The 14,378-nt window shown below is 39.9% G+C and overlaps 3 protein-coding genes across 3 annotated transcripts; 1 reads left to right on the forward strand and 2 right to left on the reverse strand.

Annotated features, from left to right (window-relative positions):
- Positions 1 to 4,523: 4,523 nt before the first annotated feature.
- On the reverse strand, positions 4,524 to 6,334 carry LOC126265589 (uncharacterized). The gene is made up of 4 exons (XM_049967515.1): positions 6,170 to 6,334; positions 4,935 to 6,123; positions 4,730 to 4,873; positions 4,524 to 4,531 (listed from the first exon to the last, which is right to left on the reverse strand). Exons 1-4 carry the CDS (start codon positions 6,332 to 6,334, stop codon positions 4,524 to 4,526), a joined length of 1,506 nt encoding a protein of 501 aa, XP_049823472.1.
- Positions 6,335 to 8,619: 2,285 nt separating this feature from the next.
- LOC126265590 (uncharacterized) lies at positions 8,620 to 9,821 on the reverse strand. The gene is made up of 2 exons (XM_049967516.1): positions 9,078 to 9,821; positions 8,620 to 9,015 (listed from the first exon to the last, which is right to left on the reverse strand). The coding sequence occupies exons 1-2, from the start codon at positions 9,102 to 9,104 to the stop codon at positions 8,620 to 8,622; spliced, it is 423 nt and encodes a 140-aa protein (XP_049823473.1). The 5' UTR covers positions 9,105 to 9,821.
- LOC126265591 (uncharacterized) lies at positions 9,448 to 13,668 on the forward strand. Its single transcript, XM_049967517.1, has 3 exons — positions 9,448 to 9,545; positions 9,598 to 9,702; positions 9,779 to 13,668. Exons 1-3 carry the CDS (start codon positions 9,542 to 9,544, stop codon positions 13,666 to 13,668), a joined length of 3,999 nt encoding a protein of 1,332 aa, XP_049823474.1. The 5' UTR covers positions 9,448 to 9,541.
- The last annotated feature ends 710 nt before the right edge of the window (positions 13,669 to 14,378 follow it).

Raw genomic sequence — 14,378 nt, forward strand, 5'->3', positions numbered from 1 at the left:
CGGTAGGATTGCTTCTCTGCCATAAACTAACATAAACGGTGAATACCTTGTTGTATCCTGTATCGCTGTGTTATACGCAAATGTCACGTGGGGTAAGTATTCGTCCCAGTCTGTTTGCTGTGTGTTTGTATACATCGACAACATATTCGCTAGGGTTTTATTCAATCTTTCCGTCAGTCCATTACAGTTTGGGTGGTAAGCAGTCGTGTACTGGTTGTACGTTCCTAATCTGCTGACTACCTCCCTCACCAGCTCTGACCTAAAATTGGTTGCTGTGTGTTTGTATACATATATTCGCTAGGGTTTTATTCAATCTTTCTGTCAGTCCATTACAGTTTGGGTGGTAAGCAGTCGTGTACTGGTTGTACGTTCCTAATCTGCTGACTACCTCCCTCACCAACTCTGACCTAAAATTGGTCCCCCTGTCGCTTAAAAGATTTCTTGGCGCTCCGTGTACTTTTTCCCATTATAAATTTGGCTACGTTCCTTGCTTTACCATCCGGTAGTGCCTGTGTCTCCTCCTATCTTGTGGCGTAATCCGTTGCTACGATTATTACGGTGTTTCCTTTTTTGCTCTTTCGAAATGGTCCCAATATGTCGATCCCTACTCTTACGAATGGTGTTTCCACCGGTATGGGCTGTAAAAGTCCTGCGGGTTTCTTTCCTTCTAGGCCCTTCCTCGCTTGACAGTCTGGACATCCCTTGACGAACTTTTCTACATCTTTGCTTAGGGTTTCCCAGTAGTATCTACTTCTTATTTTATGTAGCGTTTTTGCTACTCCTAGATGTCCTGACAGTGGTTCCGAATGGTGGGAATGCAATATTTCTCCCACTAGGTGTTCCGGGATAACCAGCACATTTTCCTGGCCTGTTGACATGGGGTTGATTTTGTATAGTACGTTATCCACTAACCGAAAGTTTTTTGCTCTTTTTGCTGTTCCTATAGGGCTGTTTGACGGATCCTCTATTGCTGATATGATCTCTTTCAGTCCAACATCCTTCCGTTGCTCTTGTGCCAGGTCCGTGGGCATTAGTAAAAACGTTGGAATGTCGTCGATGTTTTCCTCTGCTTCTTCTGGTGTTAGGACCGGGTTTCTAGATAGGCAATCCGCATCTTGATGTTTAGCGCCACTTTTGTGTACGATGGTGTAATCGAACTCGGAAAGTTTTAGTGACCATCTCGCTAATCTTCCTGTGGGATCCTTCAATGACCTTATCCAACATAGCGCGTGGTGATCACTAACTATCTTTACTGGTCTTCCGTATATCAGATGTCGCAGGTATCCTAGTGCCCATATCGCTGCTAGCCCTTCCAGTTCCGTGATTGTGTAATCCTTTTCCGCCTTGGACAGACTTCTGCTGATGTATGCTATTGGATGTTGGTTCTGATCTTCTCCTTTTGATAATTCCTTCTGGACTACTTCCTCCGCTGATTCGTCACAAGTTTCGAGAATCCGCTCCCGCGTTGTTGGAGTATTTACGGTTTCCCTACTAGGTGATCGGGACAGCCTTGAACTTCTTTCAAAAGGGGTTTTGCGGTACGCCAATTTCCGCTACGATATTTCTATGAGAACTGGTATTTTCAAAGCTGCTGAGGTGGCTCGGGTTACTATTTTGTTTGCCATAAAAAAAAAAAATGTTAAGTACAGACCAGGAAAGGGAGGTTAGATTGTGCGAGTTGGCATTGTTTGTGAAGCGCTGCTGCTCCTGTTGGAACCTAAATTACTATTTTCCCTGTAAGAAAAACAACACAACCACAATTTTCCTACGAGTGTACCGGCCGGGAACTAATTATGAGGAATTAGCCCTAACCGAAACCTTAGGCGCCTCCACCACATGTCACACCCGTGACTTATTGGGGGTTGGGGAGTAGCTCAGATAAACACCAGTACAGAGTAAATACAATTTTATTCATAGTTTATATATAAAAAAAAACACATTACGAATTATCTAACTTACAGTAATAAGTAAGGGACCATCTTCAGGGCTGCTCTTGGGGTTCACTGGTATCCACCGGGCGACTCGTGACCTCTGTTCTAGTTCACACACTTCTGTCCCCTGTCATCTTTGACGCGCTTTTATTTATAGTCTGTTATTACAAAACATTACAATAGTTTATTGACACTAGTAAAGCGTGACCCAGATATACCGCTGAGTCTTGGCAAGTCAGCGGAATGTGTTGGTGCTGACAATGCCAATCAAGACATTATGCGAAAGCAATAATCGCACTAGGGGCAATGTTCGTATGTTGATGATTAAGGATTATTTATGTGTCCTATCGTCCCTATGTGACAGTATGTTGCGGGATAATTCATCGATTTTACGCATAACCTGAGTATTGTTTGACGACATTGTCACGACTGTTTCCGTTGTATGTTAAACTTACACTTTTATATATTGATCAAATCCTTTTCGGAAGCGTCCATTGTCCAGAGGAAAATCTTTAATAATCACTAAACAACCATAATTTTCCCTCCAACAGTCGCAGCACAATTCCTTGAATCGTTCGTACGCCATGTCGGGAGACACATGTTCGTTGTACACATACTTTAAATTTTTCTCGTCCTGCCGAAATAGTACAATTACATTGCTGTTGTCGCGAATGAGTTGCTTGGATACACTGGTGTATGTTTGTGCTACAAACATGGCATCGATATTCTTGTGTCTACACATGGAGTAATACTCGCGAATTTTATTCTGTTTTTCACATATAACATCGTCAAATATAAATACCGAATTGCATTTAGCTTCCGACGGTTCAATCAACTCATCCTTGTTACTAAACTGAAAATATTCTATTCCTTTGACACGATTTAAAACGGCTTCGAGCAGTTTGTACTTTGGCTGATACAGAGTTTTTGAATATACGTAAATATTTTCAAAACGTACTCCGTTCGGATCGTAAATTAAAGCCAGTAGTGCATTTGTTTTTCCACAATTTGAAGGTCCAATAAACAGAGCTCTGAATGAGTTGGGTAACAATTCACCATGCCTTCTGTTTTTTACACCTGTTGCTGCTTCGTCATCAAGATAATCTAGATTTTCAATGGGTAACTTTTGACGTTGTTGTATGTACTGCATGATTGGTTTGTCTTACACTGAAGCAGTTTAAAATTTTGACTAAGTATATAAGTATTTTACAAAGGAATAAAACAAAAGATAAATTTACAGCAAAAAAAAATTTATTGTTATTTCTTGAGCAACTCTCTTATAATGCCTAACATTTCAATTGTACATATCATAAGTTTATCGAAACTCTCTGGTTTACATAAAAATTGTAGACAGTGTGATGGATTTATTGCCTCTGAAGAATCGGACATCGAAGATAAGGACGGTGATGATGCGGTAATGTGTGAAGACAACTCAGCGTCTAAACCCATCAGTTGATTGCTTTCGTACACTGCACGGAATATGTAAAAACATTCACAAGTATCGGGTCCCTCGACAGTCGTTGGATTAGCCCAAATACATGATTCAAAATGTGTACCAGAAGATTCGGTGTAAATCTCGCGCACATTAACAACCTTCTCAATTTTATTTTTATACAGTTCAAGTCTCTTGATTTTTTCCCGATCTATACACGTTTGAATAAATTCTTCAATTTTTTCTAAGATGTACTTGATGATCGGTGACAGCGACGGCGCCGATGACGACGACGGCGACGAAGAGCTCGGTACCGATGACATTTCGAAACTAAACGTTAAATATAGACGGTTAATTAATTTATAGAAATTCATTACAAATACGGAAATATGAAAATATAATTTAGGTGAAGGGTTTATGTGTTACGACTCTGTGTCGATCCGCTAATGATAAACTGTTCCCACCCAACAAGTGGTTGCAATCTTATCAACCACAACAGGTTGAAGGATGTTTACGACCCTGTGTCGAACTGCTAATGATAAACGGCTCTACCCTATTTAGGATTGATTATAATCTTTAGGCAAACATTAAAATAGTTTTCTCTCAAAATATTTTTCCCACCCAACAAGCGGTTGCAATCTTATCAACCACAACAGGTTGAAGGATGTTTACGACCCTGTGTCGATCCGCTAATGATAAACTGTTCCCACCCAACAAGCGGTTGCAATCTTATCAACCACAACAGGTTGAAGGATGTTTACGACCCTGTGTCGAACTGCTAATGATAAACGGCTCTACCCTATTTAGGATTGATTATAATCTTTAGGCAAACATTAAAATAGTTTTCTCTCAAAATATTTTTCACACCCAACAAGCGGTTGCAATCTTATCAACCACAACAGGTTGAAGGATGTTTACGACCCTGTGTCGATCCGCTAATGATAAACTGTTCCCACCCAACAAGTGGTTGCAATCTTATCAACCACAGCAGGTTGAAGGATGTTTACGACCCTGTGTCGAACTGCTAATGATAAACGGCTCTACCCTATTTAGGATTGATTATAATCATTAGGCAAACATTAAAATAGTTTTCTCTCAAAATATTTTTCCCACCCAACAAGTGGTTGCAATCTTATCAACCACAACAGGTTGAAGGATGTTTACGACCCTGTGTCGAATCAATAATGATAAACTGCTGTCATTTTTAGGATTTTTTTTTATTATGATATTTTTACTACTCGTACACACAATTAATTTTACAATACATTTCTTGGTGTAATTATTCTAACTACAGGTTTACATTTTAAATTTCTAAATCTAAACGGATTTTCGAAAACATCCCGCCAGCAATTCATTGCAACAATACTTTCACATTCCTTGTTCTTGTTGATGTTGCTGTTGTTGTTGTTGTTGTCCGCCGGTACGTCGACGTCGACAGGCTTGTTGGATTCCATGTGTTTACTAGTGTTGTGGACGTTGTGGTGTTTACACAATGAAATATTTTCTCGTTCTATTCACATTGTGATGCCGATATTCAACTTATATTTAAGTCACAGTGCGTACAATTTCACTTAGCGGTAGATACTCCAAAACACAATCGTGCACGATTACGCAATATGCCTTTGTTTTCTGGGGAAATGCGACCCTCGATTCAATTTCCAATTTAACATCTATAGTACCCAGTTTCAGTGCTGTATTTCTTTTGGAGCAATCAATAACAAATATGGTATTATCCTTAAACGTTGAATAATCGAGTAGAGGTTGCTTTACTTGGGATGCATCATGTTTGAAATTGTTAAAAAACTGAGTATAGTTGTAATGCGATTCGGTATAACTGTGTTTGGCAAAATTCAAACCCTGTCGTTCAGCTGGATAATATTCACCGTTCAACACGACCCGTACTTCCAAGGCGTGCATATTATCAAAGACGGTCGTATCAACCGAATCATTTTCTCTTTTGTCCGATTGAAAAGCAACAATTACAAATCGTGGACTCTCCACAGCTGTACATGTTTTGACACCCCAAATTTCCTTCGTTGATCCAGTTGTTAATTGCGGCAGTTCATGATATTCCCATCTTCTGAATGGTAAAAGTATAGGTTTATCATTTTTTATCGAATCCAACAATTTTATTTTCAGCATGTCATTTGGAACAACAATGGGTGCTTTTAGACAAATGTTGGTCATTTTGATGATACCTGAGGTGGGCGCTGTATCTTTCAAGGATTTACACACAATAGCATCTAGATCGCTTCGAGCTCTGACCAATCTTAAGGTGTGTTTGCCAAATTGAGCTAGTTTATAGTCGATAAATAGACCAAACAGATGATGCAGTGGTATTCTTAAAACAAACGTTGACTTGTTCTTGGTCGTAACTAGATTGTTTGGGTAACACCATCCTGCCGTACTCAAAATATTGCTATCCATTTGATTGTAACAAAGATATCCTCTAATTGTGGAGACGATTCCCGGTGTACGAACAGAGTCCACTTCTTTTCCGTTTAGTTCGTATGTGATATTGTCAAACATAAATGCACCAGCATTGTTGACCAGTGAAACTTCACCTTCACCTCCATCTCTTCTCAGCTCCCCTTCAATCACAATTGCCGCCTCGTGCATCAGTACCCAGGAATCCCTCTGGTTTATGGAGATTTCAATAACGTCATTATTATTGAACGATTTTATGTATGGGTAATAGGTGCGAGTTTCCATTTTTTGAATTGTTTCGTCGTACCGTGGTTTGCGGTAGACCTCGAACACCTGATTGTACAACGACATTGTAACCCAGTGATTGTAAAAACAATACGTTGTCTAGAGTCAAACGTTGCTTCGGCCTGCGCTTCTGCTTCTGCTTCTGTTTCTTATTTTGCTGTTGATAATTAAGCTGATTCACACACGATGACGGTTTTTCATATACTGATGGATTTGTACTGTTGTTGTCCGAATTATAGTAATCGAAAGTCAAACCCATTTTACGTGAGCTTTTTCAATTCCAATCGGATAATAATTTCCTCCCCTCGGAAATTAACAGGTTCAAAATTTTGATCCAAAATCTGCAGTGAAATGTTTGAAATTTGATTTCTGTTCACTACGGGGAGATAGATAATATGTCTTGGCGTTTCGTCAATCGCGTAGCCAGGGTTGCTGTCCAATGCAAATTCGTAGATGGTGTGTGTCGGTCTGTCCTTGTAAAATGCACCCGTGGTAATGTTACAGTCGATATGTAATGTTTTCACCTTTACTATATCCACAGGTAAGTCAGATTCGTAAAGTGTTCCTGTTTCTAGAAGTTTTGCCGAAAAACCCAACAATTTCCCAACAGAAGACGGTGTGCTGAAGTCAATTGCAAGTGTTTCGCTATATATTTCGCACTTGAGGGTGTTATGGTTAGGTTTTATCGATAAAATCTTTCCTTCCGCTAACTCGTCTTCAATGGAATCTTGAATAATTCTCTTTCGTAAATATTTTTCAATATCACTTATTTCATATGCACCCTCGGGGATTTCTATATATCCGATACGATTGGCTATGTTCCGGTAGTTAAACGTATTACAATTTGAATCAATATTCGGAATACTGTTGTACGAATGAAATCCAATTAAGGCGAGCCCGTACTGTACTTCGGGATCCAACTGAATAGGATTTACAAAATCGATATTTAATATGTGGCTGGTACTTGTAAGAGTAAATATATATGACATTGCTCTCACAACGTTTCAAATAAGACTGAGTAATAGTTTAGCTCACTGCTTATTTAACACAAAATAATAGAAAACGCAACAACAATAATAACAACAACAACAGCAATTGTGGATGTGTGTGTGCGTGTGTGTGTGCATGTGTGTGTGTGTGTGTGTGTGTGTGTGTGTGTGTCATCAAATAAAACTCAATTAAAATTAATGATTTTTCTTTATTATTATTATTATAGTATGACAAAGTATTCATTGTTTTATATTGTATAAAAATTTCAAGCAGTAACGACCACAGGATGACTCATTAAACTTCTGCTCAGGGTGTACATTGTAATAAATTTGACAATTTTTTCCCATGTATCGAATTATCTCCAACGGTGGTCGTAAATCCCCAAAACTATCATAATACTTGACTTGATTTCCTCTCTTTGCGTAACAAACCCAGTGAGTTCCGTAATTTGTTGAATCGTCCAGGTTCACGACGGCACTTTCGTTTTTCTTAGGATACAAAGGTAGAGCGTCACGCATAAAAACACCTCTAAAATAGGGTATTTTCAATTGTTTGGCAAATTTGATTATTTCATGATCGTAGAGTGCTCGTGCGGGCACTCTTATCGGTAGTTTTTTGGAATTTTTTCCAAGAACAAACCGTACCCTTTTGGGTTTTTTCGTAAGTACAATCCACTACCCTTTTTTCCTATTTGCTCCATGCGTTGATTGTGTCGTTTCTGTTCATCTAGATTCTTCTTCGCATTTTTCGCGTCGACTATTGTTTTTGCCACACCGGCAGCACCACCCATTAATGCTCCAAGACTTGATAAACCAGCGAGAATTGGCAGTAATGGCAGAATTCCTCCTTGTTTCGAACTAAACGGAATTGTTCTAGGTATCTTCACGTTTTTTCGACCCCCAATTCGTTTAGTGTTGACTTTGGCTATTTTTATTGCCGCTGCAGCGATTTTTCGTAGTGACTTGCTACCTGGTTTTATGTCGACCGATTTTAAAATCTTTTTATCGATTTTGTCGACAATGTCTTTCTTGAATGAAATTTTTGATTGGTGTTGTGTACGATGACCCATTCCGAGCTTCCTTTTTATCTTCATTCCCGTTGTTACAAGCCACGCGGCTGCTTTTTCACCCAAATTAGCGTTCTTGGCTTTTACTCGGTTCCACGCCTCGTTTTCCAAAACAAAGTCTGCCTTGTGTCTATCCTGCAGCGATTTATTTTCCTCGTAGGCAATGTCGTGTCGTTTACAGGCTTTGTCCAACTCGTTGATACCTGTATCACCTCTCGCTAGTCGTTTTTTCAATTTTGTACCAGGACCACAGTACTGATAAAATGGTATATGTAATTCAAACGGTAAGTTGTCAATAACAGAGTTTAATAAACCATTACCGCGATACTCAATGACCAACATTGAAATGAAATGTCAACACTCTGTACATCATATTTATCACCGATGTTTTCAATCAGTGAGGTAATTGAAAAAAACATTCAAATTTATTTGTAACGTATATTTTTAATATTAAATTCTTTCTCAATACAATATATATATATAAAATATTATTTATGCCGTCTTTTTGCATCGAGGGAGACGGCTATTCCCCTCGCTGTTGCACTTGATGAATCCGCAATGATGCGGAGCCGTCTAGCCTCTATTTGGAGACCAGCAAGTGTCGCCGCAGCCTCAACGGCGCGGCGCTCTGCCGCTTCGGCTTTGGCTACAGTGGCCTTAGCCACCGCCTCTGCTGCCACCACCTCAGCGTCCTCCGCTGCCGCATCTACCTCAGCCTCTCTCCTCAATCGTTGGTGACGTTCACCCTCGCGACGTCTAAACGCCTTTCTTTCCCCACGAGTGAGACCGTGAGGTGGATACCGGATGATCGGTAGATTCTCCGTCCTTACGTAAAAATCTGTGTCAAAAAAGGAAGGCCCGCCGCAATCGTCGTCCCAATTTTCCTATAGAAGAAAATATATGTTTAATAAGTAAATTGTAATAATATAATAAGCTAAAAACTCACCTCAATCACGTTTGCCCTGACTGACATATTGCCAATGATTTTAAGAATTAAATAAAAATTCTAGACTGTCTAATTCTTCAGAATACAAATGGTTTTAAAGAAAATACCCCACTCTGGAATTCACTGTTTACACCTACACCCTTGTTGTCAACCACTCACAAGTAACCATCCACTCCCACCAAATAGATAAAAAGAAACAACCACCACCTAATGAAGTGAAAAAATCACCACCCTAGAAGAAACGCCCCCACATTCGAAATGTAATGGTAGGGATGGTGGTGGTACAGGGTCTTATATTTAGAGTCTTCCGCTCAGATTTTCATATTCTTACATTAACCATCAGTTTATTAACACTGTTGACTGTTATTTGAAAGAATAGCTCTGTTGATCATCCTCGCGAATATTTTTGTTCGTATTTTTTATTTTATTTTTAGACTTCTACTTCACCTTTTTATTCTGCTATCATGGGTAAGTTGTTTTTATTTATTTTTATTTATTTATTTATTTGTGTTTATTACAGAAAACAACGCATTCCACTTTGTGAATGATAATGATGATAATAATCTTGAATCTTCAGACATCATTTTCTACGTTATAGATGAACTTGGCTTGACACCAAACAATGGTAAATTGATTTATAAATATATATGTATACAAATTATTTATATATTTATTAATTTATTTATATTTTTTTCCAAAAGATGAATCCTCCGTTGTAGATAATGACGATGAGTCCTACAACATGAGTTTACACATAATAGATGAGATTGAATCGCAAGAACAACAACAACAACAACAACAACAACAACAACAACAACAACAACAACAACCACAACAACAACAAGCATTTCAAGTTGTAGACGATGTTGAACAATCGACTGGCCGTTTTAACCTAATCCAGCGAGCTGTTTCCTTTAAAATTAACCCCGTTCCGGAGAACATTCATCCCGTGAATTGGATACGCAACGGAATAACCTCAATTGTTCAACATTCATTGGAGGGACTCAATCCGGAGGATCGCGTCGGTTTTTCGTTTTCTGGTAGTGAACTTGTTCGCGGTGAAGCCTGGGCACGCTTCAAACCAAGGCATTCAGTGTCCGCTGATGAGGTGCTCGATTTGGTGCAATCAGTATACCAATCTAATTCGGCTGGTGTGAACACTGAAACTTTTCAGATAAAAGTGACGGTTATTAAGATGCCGGTGGGTATGGGGCGTGCCCAGAAAACAAAATATAATAGTTTCGAAGAAGAATGTGCTGCAAGAAGAGGTATTATTGTTATAAAAAATTCAGATAATCTTTGCCTGCCACGGGCACTTGTTGTGTTAATCGCGAAACTGACCAGTGATCCACAATTCGTACAGGTTCGCCGGGACATTGGACAAATACAAGGAATACGAGCTATGGAACTGTGCCAGAGAGCGGGTGTTGATATTCCCGCAGAGGGTGCCGGGATTCAGGAGTTGCAGGCATTCCAAAGGGTTTTATCCGAATACAGAATTACTGTGTTCAAGTACGGTGCCGGTGGACGAGAGGTGATTTTTAAAGGACAAAGTGAAGGACCAACCCTTAATTTGCTACTCCACAAAGAACATTACAACGCGATTGTATCGTTAACCTCTGCGTTTTCCTGTGATTACTACTGCGAAGAATGTAATCTTCCCTACAATACACGCGTCAACCATCGTTGCAATGGGATTTGTCCGTGCTGTCGTGAATCACCACGGTGCGAGGCTGAGGAGAAAATAGAGTGTGTGGATTGTCATCGTCACTTCAGGAGCCGGAAATGTTTGGAAAATCATCTACGGATTAAGAAGACATCCAACGTGTGTGCCGACTTGCGATTGTGTCAAAGGTGCTTTAAAACTGTCGATGGAAAACGTAGGCATGAATGTGGTGAAATTTTTTGTAAGATCTGTAAAAAACACCATCAGATAAATCAACAGTGTTATATTCAGCCAAACACAAAGGAACCCTGCCTTACTGATTTATTATTCATATTTTACGATTTGGAAACACGACAGGACACCATTCAGACCGACGGCAGTGCAGTGCATGAAACCACATTGTGTGTGTTTAAATTGTGTTGTTCCAACTGTTTAGATACGGAAGTGGAATTTTGTGAAAAATGCGGCGTAAGGACCCACGTAATTATCAACAACCCTATTGAAAATTTTATGAACTTTGTGTTGAATCAAAGGAAAATTTTCAAAAGAGTGACAGTGATTGCACATAACGGTCAAGCATTCGACCATCAGTTCATCCTGAACTATATTCTCACCAAAACGGACATCAAGCCAAACTTAATTATGCGGGGGACAAAAATTATTTTGGCTGAGGTGGGAAATGTGCGATTTTTGGACTCGCTAAATTATTTTCCAATGGCTCTGGCAAAGTTACCTAAAGCTTTCGGCCTTGCTGGAAACTTTAAGAAGGGTTATTTTCCACACTTGTTTAACACCCTGGAAAATCAGCAATACGTGGGTCCTTTACCATCTGCTGAATTTTACGGTCCGAATCAGATGAAGCCCGAGGACCGACATACGTTTTTAAACTGGCATCAAGAGCATCAGAATGATGTTTTTAATTTCCAGGAGGAAATCGTGGCATATTGCAAGTCGGACGTTGAAATACTAATGAGAGCCTGTCTTTCATTTAGGTCGATGCTTCTTAACGAGTGTAAGGTTTGTCCATTCACCGAAGCAACAACAATAGCATCAGCGTGTAATAAGGTGTTTGCACGAAACTATCTGGAAGCCGATACAATCGCCGTTATTCCCCGTGGTGGTTACCGATTGGCTGATAATCAATCGGTTATCGCTTTACAATGGTTGTTGTGGGAGGAGAACGTACGAGGAATCACCATACACCACGCCGGTACAGGTCGAGAACACCTAGTAGGAGGAGGACTCAAAGTTGACGGTTTTAACGAGGAGCAGCGTCAGGTATTCGAGTTTCACGGTTGTTACTTCCATGGATGCACCAGCTGTTTCAAATTTCACCGAGACACATCGATTGGAGGAGGTAAAATGGATACCATGCGAAATCGTTACGAGGCCACCACCATTAAAACGACTCGACTTCGCAACCTGGGATTTGAAGTCATCGAAATGTGGGAATGTAACTTCCGCGCATTATTAAAACAGAGTTGTGAAGTGCGTGATTTTGTCGAAAACCATCCCGTGTTGGCAACAACACCATTGAATCCTCGTGACGGTTTTTATGGAGGTCGAACCGGAAACACTGTTACATACTACAAATGTAACGAGGGTGAGCGCATCAAATACATCGATGTATGTTCGTTGTACCTTTTTGTGTGCAAGTACGGCCGATTTCCTCTAGGACACCCCACAATTTATGTAGGATCTGCAGCCCGGGACATTGATTTATCCACCGTAGATGGCATGGTGAAATGTAAAATTTTACCACCCGCGCAGTTGTACCACCCCGTTCTCCCTGTCAGGATGAAGGGAAAGTTAATGTTCGCCCTTTGCAACAGCTGTGGTGAAAGTTCACAGCAGCGTGAGTGTTGCCATACAGAGGAAGAACGATTGTTCACAGGGACATGGGTAATTGCAGAAGTCGTGAAAGCATTGGAAAAAGGCTACAGGATTGTGGAAGTGTTTGAAGTGTGGACCTACGAAACGCGTCAATACAACCATGCGGCGGGTCAGCAGGGTTTATTCACAGAAATGATGAATAAATTCATCAAAATTAAACAGGAAGCCTCCGGCTGGCCCGCGGATTGCATAAACGATGTGGTGAAACAACAACAATATCTGGTGGATTTTGAAGAAGCTGAAAAAGTGAAGCTAACACCGGAACGCATCGAAAATAACCCTGGTCTTCGATCCCTCGCCAAATTAATGTTGAATTCGTTCTGGGGAAAGTTTGGACAACGTGAAAACCAACCACAAACGACCATCGTCAACGATCCTCAGGAATGCTTTGATCTCCTTGCGCATCCGTCGAAGAATGTCAACAGTATAACTCCTGTGAATGAACAAACTGTTGTAATCAACTGGGAGTACGCCGACGAGGCTGTGGAATCTCTGCCTACTGTGAATGTGGTAATTGCAGCTTTTGTTACAGCACAGGCCCGTTTGAAGTTGTACGAATATCTAGAGATGTTGGATACACGAGTTTTATACTACGACACCGATTCCGTTATCTATGTGTCAAGCAGCCATTTTCCAGATCCCCCGACTGGAAAATTCATTGGGGACATGACCGATGAGCTGGAGGCTTACGGTATCGGTTCCTACATCACGGAATTTGTTTCGGGCGGGCCGAAAAATTACGCATACTCGGTGTGGTCAACGACGAAGCAGTGTATCGAACATGTTTGTAAGGTGAAAGGGATCGCCTTAACATACAGTGCTTCTCGGCTGATTAATTTTGAGAAAATTAAACAAATGGTTCTAGAAAAAACAGATCCCATTCATTTGACGTCGATGAACTTTGTGCGGACAAAAGATCATCGTGTAGTAACCAAAGAGGAGACAAAGACCTACAGAACGAATTCAACGAAGAGACTCTTCATGGATGACAACAGTTCTCGGCCATTCGGGTACAAGGTCCCTAGGAACTAATTAAGTGGAAATTAAAAATTAATATAATAATATAAAAAAAAGGTAACTTTGAATTATTAATATTATATAGATATATATGGTACATACAATTTGTCTATTTTGTTTTTGATATATTCAATGCGTACAACCGGGTGAGAAACGGACTTGTACACTCAGCTTACATCGCAGCCACCACAACTACACTTATGAGCCTCAGTCAAATAATCAATCACAAAAAAAGGTGTATCACTACAAAAATTACCATTGAATAATTAATATTGTATATGTATGTTTTCTGTTTAGAAACACGGTATTTGCAGCAATCAACGACGGGGATTCGAAAGCAACAACGAAAGAAAGAACTTTTTCACCTCTTTTTCATGTATCGAAATAACAAAATGTATAATAAATTGTAATATAAATGTACAATAATAATAATAAATTGTTAACTTATTGATATGTTTTTGTTTTTAATATGTAATAAATCATAATTATAAATTAATTGCATTTTCATTCACTCTTGCGTCTTCCTACGTTTTTTGGCCTGAGGTGGCCCACGACTCATACACTCGTGACGTCACTTCTACGCTTTTGGTCTGAAGTGGTCCACGAACAGGTAAAATAAACAAATGCGCGCATACGCGTCTTCCTTCGCTTTTGGACTCAAGTGGCCCACGAAAGGTGCGCATGTCATACACTCTTGACGTCACTTCTACGCTTTTGGTCTGTGG

The sequence above is a fragment of the Aethina tumida genome, chromosome 5, assembly GCF_024364675.1.
Source record: "Aethina tumida isolate Nest 87 chromosome 5, icAetTumi1.1, whole genome shotgun sequence".
In the NCBI taxonomy this organism is placed as follows: domain Eukaryota; kingdom Metazoa; phylum Arthropoda; class Insecta; order Coleoptera; family Nitidulidae; genus Aethina; species Aethina tumida.